At 35.9% G+C, this 16,653-nt stretch overlaps 1 protein-coding gene across 3 annotated transcripts in view; it reads left to right on the top strand.

Moving 5' to 3' along the window:
- LOC142981905 (cell adhesion molecule Dscam2-like) overlaps nt 1-16,653 on the top strand; it is a 221,668-nt gene that overhangs the window by 175,395 nt on the left and 29,620 nt on the right. For all 3 annotated transcript variants that reach the window (XM_076128169.1, XM_076128079.1, XM_076128247.1), the window contains exons 6-9: nt 4,393-4,542; nt 4,910-5,027; nt 7,188-7,398; nt 11,978-12,188. In XM_076128169.1, the coding sequence (XP_075984284.1) occupies nt 4,393-4,542; nt 4,910-5,027; nt 7,188-7,398; nt 11,978-12,188 (690 nt within the window). The remainder of the gene's footprint in view (nt 1-4,392; nt 4,543-4,909; nt 5,028-7,187; nt 7,399-11,977; nt 12,189-16,653) is intronic.

Below are 16,653 nucleotides of genomic sequence, written 5' to 3'. Positions count from 1 at the left end.
CTCAACACCACATATTTATATTACTTGCCATTACTATTTTGTTTGAATGACACTATTTTTTCTTTTAGCTACTGACTGCTAACAAACAATATTACACCAAGGTATAAGTCCCGAAGTAATATAGAAACATATCAAATAATAAGCCTTTTTAAGAAGTTATATATGTAGTAGGAATAGGTACTTATTATATTATTAGGAGGTATCGATATATGTGAGTGCCATTATAAGGCTTTCCAAGGTAAAATGCGTGTTCGCGTGAATTCCCGTATCCTTTTATACCTATAAGTAATAAACATGCAACGCGAAAATTTTATAGCACAAACGCATCATTATACTAACCAACATTTACCCAACATCAACAAAAACTCTCTTATATCTCCACTTATAATAATTCAAAATAGTTTTAAAATAAAACAACTACTCCACAAAAGTGAAACTCAAAAAGCGACACAATAGTATCGAGACGATCAGTTGACAATGAGAGACAAAGCGAGTTGCAGTGAGGGCGCGCCGGTAGTCGCGCATTTAGAATTCATTGAAAAACTCCCGCTTGAAAGTTATCTGATCGTAAACGGTGACGGCCGGCGCGACGCCTCGCTGTACACTTGCACACGCAGTTCTTATGATACGTAAAGAAAAAACGTAAGGAAAAACTCTTCATATACGTGACTAGCTGACGCGCGCAACTTCGCTTGCGTCACATGAGAAAAATTTTCCCCGTTTTTGTATCATTTTTCGTTGTTACTCCGCTCCTAATGGCCGTAGCGTGATGTTATATAGCCTAACGCCTTCCTCTATAAATGGTCTATCTAACACTGAAAGAATTTTTCAAATCGGACCAGTAGTTCCTGAGATTAGCGCGTTCAAACAAACAAACAAACAAACAATCAAACAAACAAACAAACTCTTCAGCTTTATAATATTAGTATAGATATAGAAAACTCGTTCTTCTTTATGTGAATGTTTTTTTTTATATAGTAATCAAATATGTAGCCTAGTTTAGAATAAACTGACACGCGTTAATTTAGTTAGTTCTCAAGTGTAAAATATTTTGTTTTTGAGATGTTAGAGACGAATTGCAAACTGAAAAAATAATTATTGATCGAGATGCTTATAAAAACTTTGACAATGGAACAAATAAAAAACTTTGCGCAAGTAAAATAAAGGAAAATTTTCATCCCCGATATCACCTACTCAGGGATTGAATATTTTTTATGTTTAAGAGCGTTATATACGTATATGACACCCAAAAAAACTACTTACTTAAAGAAAAAATAATTACATGTTAAATCTTCGTGCTCCTTTTATAACATAGTACCCATAAATCTGTCTAAAAGTTTTGTACCCGTCTATCCAAGTCAAAGAGGACGTCGTCGGTCAAATGGTGTCGCCCCTCTATAAATGGGTAAGTGCACTCGATCGAAGTTGTCTCCTAATTTCAAAGTCATGAGCGTCTCACTACTCGACCCCTTCCTCCCCCCTCTTCACCCCCTACTTCCTACCACTGAATGTTGATGGATGGGTAAATGCATTTAATCAAGTAGAAAGCCTGTTTGTCAAGGTCCTTTGACCTGTAGTACGATCTCTACACTCCGTATTATCTGGTTTAAAGATGAGATCTAAAATCTACTTGAAAATTTAATTCTTTGCAACTACAGGCGTTGTTGGTCAGTTCTCCGTAAAACATTTTTTAAAAGGTAATCTGTTCTCAATACAGGAAGGTAGGTTATTATTTCGTTGTAACGATTTCCTGCATTTAGCACTATTGAGTAGCAGTAGTAGAACAAATATTCTAACAATGTACTTAATTTTTAAGAGCACTGCTCATTTTTTCGTACCAAATTTGTCGAAGCTAGGCGATTGTTGATAGTTTTCGGAAATTATACTTCCGAAGCGTGTCAGTAGGTACCATCATCTGGGGGCACGGAAGTGCCCCCGCAAGTCGAGCAAAAAAAAAGCGGCACGGCCGTAACATCCTTTTCTCGAAGCAATTCGGGCTATTTTTGACACCCCTATAATTTCGTTGTGGATAAAACAAGAAGCCTGGATTTTCAGCAACTAATCAGTCATTGTATAAACACGGTATATTTAAAATTTCAGTCAATTTGAACCAGTAGTTTAAGAATGACAACTTGTTAAAATTTTGAATTTTGTCACTCACTGATTCACTGACTCACTGACTCACCGATCATCAAAAGTCTAAGGTACTTCTAGCAGACTTAGAAGCTTAAAATTTAGAATACAAATAGGGTTTAGTGTCTTAATCATGGGAAAAATTTAATATTTTCTAATTTCGGTCCAGTTTTCTAAATACACCAACTGCAACAATAACTTTGTAATCCCATATAAATGTATAAAATTACAAGGTTACATTTGCAGTTAATGAATTATTATTACTGTAGAAAATAAAATAAATAGGTGTAAATAGGTACCTACTATATGAGGCATAACGGGAGGGGGTAAAGGGTAGGTAAGGGTGTTTAGCCCATGAAACTGAACAACATTCCCATAAGAAAATATGTTGAATTATGAAAAAAAACGTCTTTCCACACTAATTGGACTTATGTTCGCTCTACAAAAAGAAGTGAGATGCCATCAAAAACATTCTGTAAAAACCTCAAGTCTCGCCGTAAAAAGTTGTGAGATCTATATAATACCAAGTCGATTAATCTATTTAGTCTCTACTTAAAGGACCTTCTGTCTTAAGTTATTACGTATGTTATTATCATGCCAATTTTAAAAAAATACCTTTAAAACAAATAGATCGACTTGGTCATCGCAAGAAAACACAAATTCGCCATTATTAACATTTCAGGAGCATTAACTTCTTGTCGTGCTGTGTAGTGTGATACATACTAATAATCAAATCATGCGATGGCCAGGTCGGTCTATTTGTTTTAAAGGTATTTTTTTTAAATTGGCATGATAATAACATACGTAATAACTTAAGACAGAAGGTCCTTTAAGTAGAGACTAAATAGATTAATCGACTTGGTATTATATAGATCTCACAACTTTTTACGGCGAGACTTGAGGTTTTTACAGAATGTTTTTGATGGCATTTTAAATTACTTGCAAAAAATCGTTTTTGCAGAATACGCCAGGGGCGTTGAGTTCTTCATACAAAATATCGTCGATAGCTATCAATAGTAGGGTATTCAAAATTACGATATTTAATATATTGACAGATGGGTAAATGCATTTAATCAAACAGAGAGCCTGTTTGTGAACCTCTGACCTGTATAGTATTGTTAGTGACAGAACGTAATAAATAGTTGTTGTTGAACGTTTGATATGTGGCCTTGTTTTGCCGGCTCTCCTTTATTATTGCTTCGGTTTACGCATGGGAGAAGTTACGTAGATTTTAGAGAGTAGAAAAAGTGCGATGTGTTTCATATAAACGAATGGATAAGTTGTAGTAAAGCAGTACAAGTGTTAATTATTTGAGCACTAGTTTTACTATTACTTTGTTTGTGTTATATTGGAAGCTATCACATTGATAAATCATCATCACGTCAAAGTTTAGCCATAAAAGCCTGGCAAACAGACAAATAAATAGGTTTCTCATGATAACAAGGTTAATTGGTTACGCGAAAAATAACATTTCATAAACAAAATCAATAATATTTATACACATAAACTCACACCTTTTCCCACGAGGATAAGCAGAGACCAGAGAGATCAATAATACCTATATCTTTATTAAATTGTCCAAAAATATCATCTGTGAAATGATGGTGTGCAAAATCTGCAATAACAGGCTAGTTGTTAGCTAGCAAGTAATAGTCTGTTAGAAATATGATACTACGGTAGACTTTGCCAAAACATTGAGTCTAGCTTTTAAGAGCTAGACACGTTGTCTTTATAAGATCTAGCTTCAAGTATATCGTGTTATAGTGCCCTATTTGTGACGCCTTTGTGTGCCTGCGAGTTTTTATGTACTTTTTCATGTTTGAGAACAGTATAAAAGGAATATGGAATTTCTGCTTGTGATGGCTTAGTTTGGATTGATGCGTGGTAAGAAATAGTTGAGGTAACGATAAAATGGTGGTAGGAAACAAGCTTTAAACATACCAAACATTAAAATTCTGTTTAACAAGCAAGCGAATCAATTTTACTCACGTCACTTTCTGTGTATTAACTCATTTGACAACAAACTTGATGCGAAATTTTTACGTTATGAAAACAATATCACTTAGTTATCAAAACACAAAGGATATAAAGTAAAACCAAAACAAACTATCACTAGCTCATAACCGATATTGGTATAAACATCAAAACAAACATGGTCTAAAAACTATCTCTGATAGTAGCACTACATTGTCATAGCAAACACCGTACACAATCATCATGAAATTTAATCTTCTAGTTCGAAATGTTCCTTGTTCACAGGTGGTCGTTACATAGTAGGCGGTAGTCGCAGCGACATCCTGGTGGTTCGAGACGCTCGCCCTGATGACGCCAGCACCTACTCGTGCGAGGCACAACACGCGCTCACTGGAGAGAAGAGAAGAAGTCCACCTGCTATCGTCACTGTTTCACGTAAGTATAACCTAAGACAAACATTTTCATGTAATACTTTCGATTAGAGAGGGGACACTTACTGAAACTATCAAGGGACTGCCATTCAAAAATATAATATTTCACTGAATAGTGTGAATATTTCATTGACTCTCAGCTACAAACAATCTCAATCTAGAAGGATTATACCTAACAGATGCTTTATTCACAGTTTTTTCAATATTATAGTTTATCTCTATTCCCTGTATTTCTATATTTTTTTTCAAAGTTTATAAAATAAAATTAATGCTTCTTCAATTTGATTAAGTGCCTGGTAGCATATTGAATTAAACCCTCAGATTCAACCATGGCTAATGAATGATTCTATAATTATTTATTTTGACTGTAGATGCAACATCAAGTATGGCGCCGCGCATGCTGACGGTATCTGAAGACGAGATGGTACCACAAGGTGGAGACATCCGTCTAGTGTGCTGTGCGATTGGCAGTCCGCCGCCTACTTACAGGTAAAACAATCATCAAACGTAGAGTTAGAATAATTTAACTAACCGTCAGAAAAGAAAACAAAACTTTGGATAGCAACGTTCGTCATACGTGAAATCTTATTAGTCACCCGTCCAGCTAAGGTCAACTTCCTTATTAATAAGCGTAAAATGAAGAGAGCTGTGACAGAGTAGTGGCTGTGACTCGACATTGGTAGTCTCTAACTTCAGTTAAAGTGTCGCAAACGCAACTACACAAAGGCTAAGTATGTCTAGACCCAGGTTTCTGCTTTGAAATATACCTAACAACTTTTGCAAGGTACTTCTTACATATAATACCGTACCTAAAGTACTTATAAAGGTAAAAAGTATTATAAAACAATGTTCCAGGTCCAATTTTCGTTTTTAATTATATCCTCAGTGAAAGCCCGGCTAAGTCGTGAGCGGTATTCAGCGGCGTTTTCAAAATACAAACGTAATTATATAACACTAATCCACGATGACCTTCACAGTAAAATTAATGAACTCGTGCTCAAATCTGTGCCACAGTTTGTATGTTATTTAAGTTATTATTTTGCTTAAAACTGGTGAAAATCGTTTGTTAGTTGTGTGACAGGCCGCTAATGTGTTTTATAATGTAGCTGATGGACTTCGGGATAAAAAGAACTATAAAAGACACACATAGATTCCTTTTTAAGCGACGCTTAACAGCCTTAACAGCTTGCGACCAAGTTTAGCTAAGATAAGTTGATCAAAACGTCAGAAAATATAATTGTTTAGACGATAATACTGTTGTTTATTCATTTCACTTCACAATTCACTATACTAAAATGCAGAATGGAGCATAGATGAAGACAGGTACGAAGACTTAGTTCTTAAAAATATTCTCGCCTTTCGGCTAATATACTTAAGACCTTTATAAGCACGAACTACGAAAAACTTAATTCAGTTTTCTCATCAGAATTCGAGGTGTTGAAGTTTTTTAATAACAGCGTCTTAAGATTAAAGATTCACGAGCTTATGTAGTTGCACTTGGTCTGCAGGGATTAACACGTAATCTCTTTAAGAACTTCTACGAAAGATACTCTTATCAGCTTATAGTTAGTTTTTGTTGAGGTAGCTGCATACATAATCAAGCATTGTTGGTTCGGCGGTATTTGTCGAACAATGAACGCGAGCCGAAGAACTGCACTTATCTGGAATCATTCGGTTTGTGCCGATTAGTAGCGTAATTTTCTACTGTCGGTGCTATCGACTATCTAGAGTTTGACATTTAAAATGAACAGCAAAAACAGATCCTCCGATACCCGCTATAGGTGCTGATCAGATTTTAATACAAGATTTATCGATAGCTAGCTGGTTGGCAAAATCATCGAGGATTGTGAGTTTGCCATTTGAATGTAGGTACTGCTAAAATTGTTTCTACGACGTCCGCTAGAGCTTATCAGATTTTAATACGAGATTTCTTGATAACTAGCTGGCCATCCATAGTCGATAATAGTAGAGAATTCGGTTACTAGTAATGCAAGTACAAAATAATGGCAAAAGCCGATCAGCATTTCAAAGTTGGTAGTTGGTTGACAGCGGTAGCCGAATAGTCTGATTACCGAAAATTCATCGACATAAAGGTTTGTCCGAATTTACCGTCCGGCTTACCCGATTACGTACAGCCAGCCTTTGTGCTCAGTGCACTGAAGTCATTAATCATAGTACGATCAACTCCGACGTGTATTATATTATGAAACCGAACGTTTTTGCACCAGTTCTAGGGATGATTGAATATCCTCTCGCTTTCTTGTGAACTAGTTTTTGCCTTCAGATCCAAGAAGCGACGATTTGCCACGAACCTGACATAAAACTATTTTAGCATCAAAGCTTAGTAAAACAAATAGATCCCATCATGCTAAAATCATTTTTGCTTTGTTCACATTTTTTGCATTGACTGCTGCTCACGAGGTCTCGGGTTCGATTCACGGACGGAAGTTCTATTAGTATTAAAATATAAAAAAAATAAAGTTTGGTTTAGAATATTTCTCGATAGTACCTCACAATAGGCTCGCTCCCTATAATATAGGACTAAATTCTTATGAACAAATGCATATTTCGCACCTTTACACCTTCGGGTATACCTAACAGACATTATAATATTATTATGTATGTATCCAAGTATATTTTGTCTTCCAGTTGGTTCCGTCACTCCAACGGTCGTCTCAGCCCAGTATCCAACAGCATCAGGATCTCGGTATCAGAGCAGGTTCTGATCATCCGCCGAGCGCAGCTGTCTGACGGAGGAGTATGGACGTGTAGAGCACACAACCAGTTCGGAGAGCAGAGAAGAGACGCCAGGTTGAGGGTGCGCTCCCGACTTGTTGTTAGTGTTCATCCACAGTTACAGGTAAATGACGATACAGTATTTTTTGAGGTTATAACATCGTGACTTTTAATTTTGTCTTTAGTCGTAAGTTGACTTACAACCAAGTCAAATTCGTCGAAAATTTATTCGGCAGTACTTTTTGTCACAGTTCTTGTCAGTTCATATATGTTGCTGTTACATCGGAACGTGGTGATTTTAAGTTCAAACTAATGCCACAACTTACACAAAAAACTACAGTTGTCTAGTGAACTGTCATAAACCTACTAGTTGTCTTGGTTTAATAGCAGCTGGCGTGCAAGTTTAATTAACAGATCAAGAAAGCTTTAAAGTACCCTACATACTCCAACTTTAAGGCAAAATACCTATTTTCTAAAGAAAAGTTCTAGGCTGAAGATAGAAAAATACGGTAATTTATAAATTAGCGTCGGACAGCCTAAACACAAGCCAGACTAACATCTTCTTCATACGTGACCAATACAAGACTTGATCATATTATCCTCCAAGAGAGAATAAACAGCCACGTATGTACCAAACGTTATAACATAAAGTAGACTAAGAGCTCGAAACGCCAGACCTACGTTATCTTATAAAAGATGAAAGTTGGTTAAGACATACTCCTAACACAGGTAAAAATGATGGACTACATTAAGCTAATTTTTTGTCTGGCCAGAAGTCAGAACTAATATCTGACTGCAATGGTAAGGGTCGTTTATAGCTAGTTGCGCTAAATGATTGGTGGGTTAAAAAACAATTAGCGTGGAAAATCCGTTGGTTAGTGGCTTATTAGTGGTATTTCTACAAAGCGTCGCCTTGCCTCGGAGCCTACGTAATAATTCGGCCCTGGTTTACGTCTATTTAAAAGACAGTCGTTGTGCCGTGCTAAGTTATGTCTATGGACCAATGGACTCTAGGTTGACCACTAACCACACGATACATAAATACATGCACATGAACTTGTAGTATAGTACTATTACAAAACAATAAAAGTCTGAGGTTCCCAAACTCTCGGTCTAAAAGGGGCTAAGAGAAAACAGAATTGTCTCGACATCTGTATTTCGTAGATAGCAGCTAAATTCCGTCAGCGGTGGGTGACGTTGCAAAAATTGAAAAATAAGTATGCAGAGCACAATCGCGAAGACGAGACACATCGCTACGATGTGATCCCGACCACGCGCTCATCGAATATAGACTAGGTGGAGCGAGGCGCCGCTGACAGCGAGTTGATCATTTATTTAATACGTTATTATTTCTCTTATTACATCGGAACAAATCCGTATTTATTTACTGTTTATATAAAACTGGAGGTATCTAAAACTTTAAAAACCATTGACACGAAGAAGAAGAAGAAGAAGATGGGATTAACTTTGTTAATGGAGAGATGTGGGTGTATTTTATGCTCCTTTGCAGGTGTACATCATCGGGTATAACAGGCGTGACATTATGTATGTATTAGATAAGTAAGAGTTACCGCGTATTCGTAAAATCATACTTACTGGTATTTCAGTCTCATGAGTTTATCAATTCTAATCGTTACATTATATGTAGACTTCAACTATAAGGTTATGTTAGTCAGGCAAAGCAAAACCAGTAACGGGTAAATTCAACTTTCCTTTAAGTGCAAAATAAGTGGATTGCAAGTCCTCCTCATCCAAGTCGTAAAATTTTGAATTACTATTTGATAAGAAAAATCCGATCTTGAACTTAGACACATTGACGATGGAATAAAAGGCCTTACTATTTTCAGGAACTGAACAACTGCATTAAAGTTTACCCTTTAAAAACATTTACAGTTGTCATCACAACAAGACATACAAATTGAAAACCATCACACAAGAGAATACTTCAGTAACATTTTAACATTTGTAACAACAAACATTTAAACTCATACAGTCTACAAAACAATTTAAAGAGTCTACATCTATTTTACGAAGAAAACGCAAAAACGAGAACAACTTTGAAACAGTTAATCGCTTCTAACTCGCTGTCAGTCGCACAGCGCCTAACTTATTTGAATTGTTTATTTAGCTACAGATAATAGAATTTCGATCTTATTTCGACGTAATAACATTCTTTATTGATTGTCAATGTGATGCTTAAACAGTTTCATATTACATAGGAAACGTAGATACTCTGAAGTGGGAAGTTACATTTGTTTATTTGGAAATACATATTGGAGTAACTATTGATTGGTATTATGCATGTCTGAGGTATCTTTTACAGTTTTATAAGCTGCCTTTACTTAGCAAGACTTATTCTAACAATTATGACTCGAAAGTGTACAGGTTTAATATTAAATTAAATAAAGTATGTTTCTCAATTGTTTAAAGCTTCTTTTGTTTAGCAAAACTTACACTTGGCAATGGAATGGCAAAACCATTATGCTTTGAATCTCCTAGTTCATAAGTGGGTTAGGGGCATTGCAACCCTAGAGAAATGTGTAAAAAAATATCCGTTTCATATAACCTTAAATCTTTTAAATTAAGTTGTTGGTTTCAAGAAACTTCCATATTTCAAATAAACATACGACCAATACTCTCAATATTTACAACCCACTGCGCAATATTTGACGCATTCATAAAATTAATCCAGAGCTCTTCAACACTCCTAAAAGACCAGTCTCAAAGCCTGAATCAAATAACCAAACAAACTTTGTTTCATTAAAGAACGGTTATTCTGTTTTTTAATTAATTCTGCGTCTGAGTCCATCAAATTTAATAAAGCGGGCTTGATTCAGTGTAATTTAATTCACAAGTAAATATTGCTGTACATAATTTGATTAAGGCTTTGAACAAAAGTGTTTTCATTCGTTTATCTGGAGATCAAAAGTTTGTTAATAGCTTTCTGCGCGTACTTGATGAATTTACAAGCGTATCTGCGAAGTTAGACGTCTTGGATACAACTTTACAATGTGCTATTATTGTATATGTACGTTTATTTAACTGTAATTGATAAAAGTATATTGTTTTAAAATCCAAAATCAATTAACAACAGACTTATAATAAATAAATAACCCATTGATATCCCATTGCTGGCCAAGTCTCCCTCTCGGAATGAGGGAGTGGTTAGGTCTTTTGGACTTGAGTCCACCACGCAAGCCAAGTGTGTGTTCGAGACTTAGAATACTTTGTTTACATAATAATTTTACAATGTATTCATATCGCTGAGCAAGGGTATTTTCTCAAAACACAGGAGGAAATCAAAAACTCTTTATGTGTTGTTTAGGTTTTCAATCAAGTCAAGTTGTAGCTTTTTATTTCTTAAAATAACGTTTAACCATAGAGCAATATACTTTACTTCTAAAAATAATTCTACATATCATATGTATGTGTATGATCATCGTGATCTTTCTAACAAGTAAACTCACAAAACAAAACTTCACTGCGCACAAACGAAGTAATCGAATAGATGCTCCATCATAATAATATCAATGCTTGCCCTATTTTGCTTATTATAGGGCTGTTACTTGCATCAAAATATATTGCTACTTTCGTCACAATATATAATGAGATTTAAACAAAAAAGTCAAATTTTGATTAATTGAGATTGGCAGTTAACGTACCACATAAAACAATGTTTTAAACATTTTTACCATGCTATCTCTACCATTAACATTAATGTATCGATGGTATATACATCCATCCTTTCATACATTATGATAAAGAAAATACTAATAAATTGTAAAAGAGAACGAAATTTTGTGTAACATGCTTTTACTGCTCGGAGCTAGCTGAAAACTGAGATTCAGTTCAGAAAACTTTTATTAAATGTAACCCCTAAACAGTAATTAAATCTAAGAGTGAAACTTGAAATGCAATTGCGTGTGGACTTGGTACATAATAATGTAGTATAGTATGGCATGCATAAAAGGTATAACAATAATTTGAGTAAATTTTTAACCAAAATTTCGTCATTTTATTACCCTGGCTACTTTCTACGCGATACAAAAGTAATAAAAGCAAACACAAAGGATCGTACACGTCCCAATACTATCGTCTCGGGCAGCCCTAATAATCCAGTTTAGTCGGACAAGCGTGACGTCACAAGGTAATGCTGTGAATTATTCACGAGGCCAAATTCTCTCGCATCGTCTTCGAGTTGCTGTCGAGTGTTCAGTGAGTTCCGACAGTTGGGGTGATTGGCCTAACTTGTTCTTAGTTTTTGTCACTTGATTATGTTATAGAAATGTATGTTGTAAACAAACGCCTTTGAATATGGTATTTTGAAAATTTAATCGTCAATGCATTAGTAACGTAACATTTTATAAAAATAATGAACTCTTCCACTGATTAAAAAGGAGACAGGTTATTCCTAAGGTGAGTTCACCACGCTGGTAAAGTGCGGGTCGGGTACATGCTTGCATCACGGATGCATGCATGTTACCTCTTTTTGCTATACATTTTTGCGCATGTAACACAGGTAACACAGTTACATACAGCTCCAAATAAACTAACCCAAACTTCGATCACGACCAGTCTAATATACACGCTTAGATTTCGTCAAAAACTAAGTGTTTTGAACCACGAGCCTTGAAAGCGATTGCTTGAACCTCTAAACTATCAATGGTTTTTAGTATTAAAGTACACTTTCATTATATCTACAGGTAGCCAACTCAGGCAGTTCAGTGACCTTCAACTGCTCCGTGGACGGTGGAGACGCTCGCGTCCGCTGGCTTCACGACGGAGTCCCTGTGGGGGGCGGAGAGCGAGTGCTCAGGGTCCACGGCGTGGTGAGGGCTCACAGAGGCATGTACCAGTGCATAGCTGAGAGGGATCTGGATAGCGCGCAGGCTGCTGCTGAATTAAGGCTTGGAGGTTAGTAAATAATACTGATAGTCTTTTGAAAGGAGAGATAAATTACGATAGGAAAGATATTTTAAAAGAGATATAAGGGTACATGAGAAAGAAAAATATTGAAGAAACTCTGTCCGTGTTCTGCTATTCCTGAAGTATCAAAGTATTTAGAGGTTTGTAAATTTTTCTCTCGACTTATAAACTATCGTCTACTTTCGCATAGATACGCGAACGTACAAGATTATACGAAGGTTTAGCACCGAATTTAAAATTCTAATGAACTTCGTACGGACGTTGTAGGTACTTTTATTAAGAAGAAAGAAAGAGGAGAACTTGGCTAAGTAACAATAGCCACATGAAGCGATTTCTCAAGTTAAGCTACGTTTGATGGGATTGCTAAATAGATGTATGACTGAGATCCTTAGCTGCATCCGGTGAGACTAAAAGCCTACTCCAATATAAGAAAGGAAGAATTTCTAACAACGGAAGATAGGCTAGCCAATCTTATATATAAAATTTCCATGTCACAATGATACCGTACTCGTCCGAAACGGCTTGACCGATTCTCATGAAATTTCTATTTTTCATACACCTAAATGACAGTTTTTTTTTATTTATATAGCAAAACAAATTTTGCCGGGTCAGCTAGTATATGTATGAAAGAAACAAAACAATTATTATTTTATAGATAACAGATTTCATTTCTCCATATGTTGGAGATTGTTACTCAATGACCTATTCTATGATGCTTATTAAATTTCACTCTATTTCTTACTAACTGTAGTACTTAAATAGTCCTAGAGCACAATTACTAAAACCCTAGTCTATATTGTCTCAACGTTTCTGTACTAATTACTTTCGTTCCATTTCCGTCATTCATTATTAGATCTTTCTGTTAATTCTAGTTGAAATGTTTTTAAACAAATAGTCCTTTTACAAGAATACTTGAAACTTTGCGGTTTCTGTTTTTGTCTAATTTATTTATTTCGTCTACCGTGGTTACTTAAAACTTAACTATGATTATTTTATGAAAGTGATTGTTTTGGCATACTTTTGGGAATATTTTATTTGTTGTGAAACTAGACTATTATCTGTGACTTTGTTTGCGTACAATTTTCATTATTGAAGAAAAGTACTGTATGTTTTATCTTAAACTGTTCAACTAGATGTCTGTAATGTTATTTGTTATTTTTTGTTGTAATTTAAGTAGCGAACATCTTTATATACTCACAGACTTTCGGATACCTAATATGAATACTATTGTTTTATAAATTTTGACACAAAGGATCAGGAATGGTCGAAGTTTGTTGTTTGTTTGTCGTATGGTTAGTGGTCAACCTAGTGTCAAAGTTGTTCAAGCCGCCCAAGAGGCCTTTGACGTGGCTTAACGACTGTTATCTTAGTAGAAAACAACCGGGACCGACTTTTAACGTGCCCTTCGAAGCACGGAGACGCCCAGTTCAAATACCACTATGCGGTCACCCATCTAAGGAATGACGATGGTCGAAGTGTCAGCCAGGCATTAACTGGCACCCCCACCCCCTAAGATTGTTTTATCAAACTATCGGGATAAACGAAATCATGTACATGTGAAAACCGTCACGTCTCCATTTTATTTAAGGTTTCTAGAAGAGCTTTACTTATCAGATCTCAAAATCAATTCTTGACCCTTTTCGAAAAACACTCGGAGAATTCACACAGTATCTATTACCAATTGAGATACGAAACTACCCCTATTCTATACATATACAACAGTAACGCAATTTCAGTTGATACTATCTAGTATCGATTAGGAAATGTTTTATATTTAAAATTACTTGAAGAAAATAGTTTATGGAAAAAACGCTAGGGGCGCTGATCAGTATGTCATGAAACTCGATTGCTACTGGGTTGTCAATAGGCGACAAAAGTAAGGATTTGGTCTGCATATGGCGCGATTTCATACCCTGAATGCTACTGATTCTGACCTCTGATCTGACTGCCTCCGTGGCGCAGTGGTTTAGGTCACCGCGCCACTACGATTGTGTCGGGAGGTCGTGGGTTCGATTCTCACACGGGATCAATAAATTATTTGTTCGATCCACAAATAATTGTTTTTCGTCTGGTTGTACTTTGTGTGTCCGTTGTTTGTATGTTTGTATAAGTCCCCGCGACACAAGAGCAATTCTTAGTGCGGGAGTTTTCTTTGAAAAGATAGAAGATAGATTAACGAGTGTTTAACATTAATTGAAACATTAAACAAAAATAGTTCTTGTAAAATACGCTAGGGGCGCTGATCACATTCTCGTGCAAAATTTACCCATCTACATCCAATAGTGGTAGGAAATAATCCCAGAGACAGAAAACCCAACTTTCACTCACAGAGATCACGTTTTTATTCTCCCGAAAAAGTCGATGGTCCTTCCGAATTAATTTCCCTTCAACAAATGTTTAGTTCGAGGGTCCATTTGGAATTAATGGTCTGTTTCAAGGGCATCTAAAGGTATTTGTTTAGGACCTGCCAGTTCGTAATTGTGTTTTGGATTACCGCATCGCGTTTGTGCTTTTGTTCTTTTCTTTAGCTAATTATTGAAACGAGTTTCAGTTGAATTTCTGTTTTTCAGTATTTGTTTTAAATGTAATGGACTTTTAAGCGTTTTTGAAATTCAATAAATGTGGACTTTTAAAATTCATACTAATGTTTTATACGTGAAATTGTGTTGTGTTCTTTTTTCATCTGAAAGAGGCTAAACCAGTTTAGATAAAATTGAAGCAGTGATAAATTTTATCCAGTGGAAAACTAGTTATACTTTTTTACGAGTGAAGATACCTATAGTCCTATACCTTTGCATGTACAACGTAATCATGGAGATAATTCATAGTTTTAGAAGACCTTATTTTATATCTAAGGTCATTGAACCCTTCTTTCTGCGTTTTCATCAAGATCACTTCCGTAAAGCTAATTGCAATCTATTCCACCAAGTACCAGCCTAAACACAGACGAGATTAAACGTCACAAAAAATTACCAATCAAAAAGAAATCAAAAACGTCAGTTGAAAAATTCGTTTCTGGAAACGAAAATTGCTTCCTGATTGGTCGATTAACGTCCTTTGAGAGCGGATTGGCCAATCAGCGGCCACTTCGGCGTGTAATTACAAATGGTGTAATTTTGCGGAGTGCAGTGCGGCGATTTCGTGTGTCGCCGGGTTATTGATTACGGTAGTAGTAATGACTGGGCATACGTCACGCTGTGCCAGCACAGAGACAACCGATGACCTAAATTGCAAGCTGCAGCGGGAATATCTTTGAAACTATTTTGACAATAGTTTCTGCACGCTCTATAGGTCTTATAGATTCTATAATATCCTCGACGCTAACTATTAACTTAGTCTCTCTATGACTCTGATCTCAGCGATGTCTGTATCTCTGGTATTTTCATTTTAAATCAACTAGTCCGACAAACTTTTTTATGGAACTTATATTCAACATTTACTCTATTATTCCTGGACCGATTAACTCTTGACCAAAGTAGCACGCAAGCAGCATCTTGTAGATAAGATAAAAAAAAACTTGCAGTAATACATAATAGGAAGTATTTAATAAAGCCGACACGATACTGTCTGTCATGTTAGCTTTGTCTTGAACATTTCCTTAAATCATTCACACTCGCATCCGGCCATGCCTTGCAATAACCTATATCGGCAGTGATCTATCTTGCGTCTAGCGTCAGTGGGCCTCTGCGGCACAAAGACATCATCAACTACAAACAATACGACACATAGCTACTGTGCACTATACATTGCGCAGTATGTACTGAGCGCTAGGTTCGTCAAAGGACGTATTCCGTCTTTGTACTAGGTATATTGTGTGATAGTATTAGTTGGTACGGATGCAATTTCTTGACAATTTAATATGTGTTAGGTGGTTGCTGAAATAGTTGAGACACTTTTAAAACTGTAAATTTCGTCAAATCATTTATTCTTTTAGGTCACTTAAGATATTCATAAACACAATAAATGTATTTGCCGATAGTTCGGAAGGTAGGGTCAACAAGGAGAGCCGGCAAGATCATATAAAGGTCTTCATTTGACTTTTAAACGGTTGATATTTAGCACTTAGATTGTAGATAGATAAAACTTCGGGGTAACTTAAGCAAATTTTTTCAAGCCCACAATAGCCGTTTTTCTCAAATGGTGCCGCGTGTCAGCTAGTTTCTCATAAACGTTTTAATACACACATTTCCTAGAACTCGTAAACGAGCAAACTACATCATAAAAATATTTACCCAGTCTAGTCGGTATGTTGACACAGGTCTGAAGGACTTTGAGCTTTATAACTCGTCTAATTTCAGTAAAACTGTTACGACTACACTTCAAGTTAAATTAGCCTCCAAAACAAGCAAAAATGACATTTTGCTTGAAAGAGAAATTTCGCTCGCTGCTCTAAGCGTTATAAAGACTAGTATTTTCGTTACATCATGATTTTTATATCTGAGTATGTAGGTAG

The sequence above is a fragment of the Anticarsia gemmatalis genome, chromosome 1, assembly GCF_050436995.1.
Source record: "Anticarsia gemmatalis isolate Benzon Research Colony breed Stoneville strain chromosome 1, ilAntGemm2 primary, whole genome shotgun sequence".
In the NCBI taxonomy this organism is placed as follows: domain Eukaryota; kingdom Metazoa; phylum Arthropoda; class Insecta; order Lepidoptera; family Erebidae; genus Anticarsia; species Anticarsia gemmatalis.
Note: the sequence above shows the minus strand (reverse complement) of the source record. Positions and strands in the feature narration are given on the sequence as shown.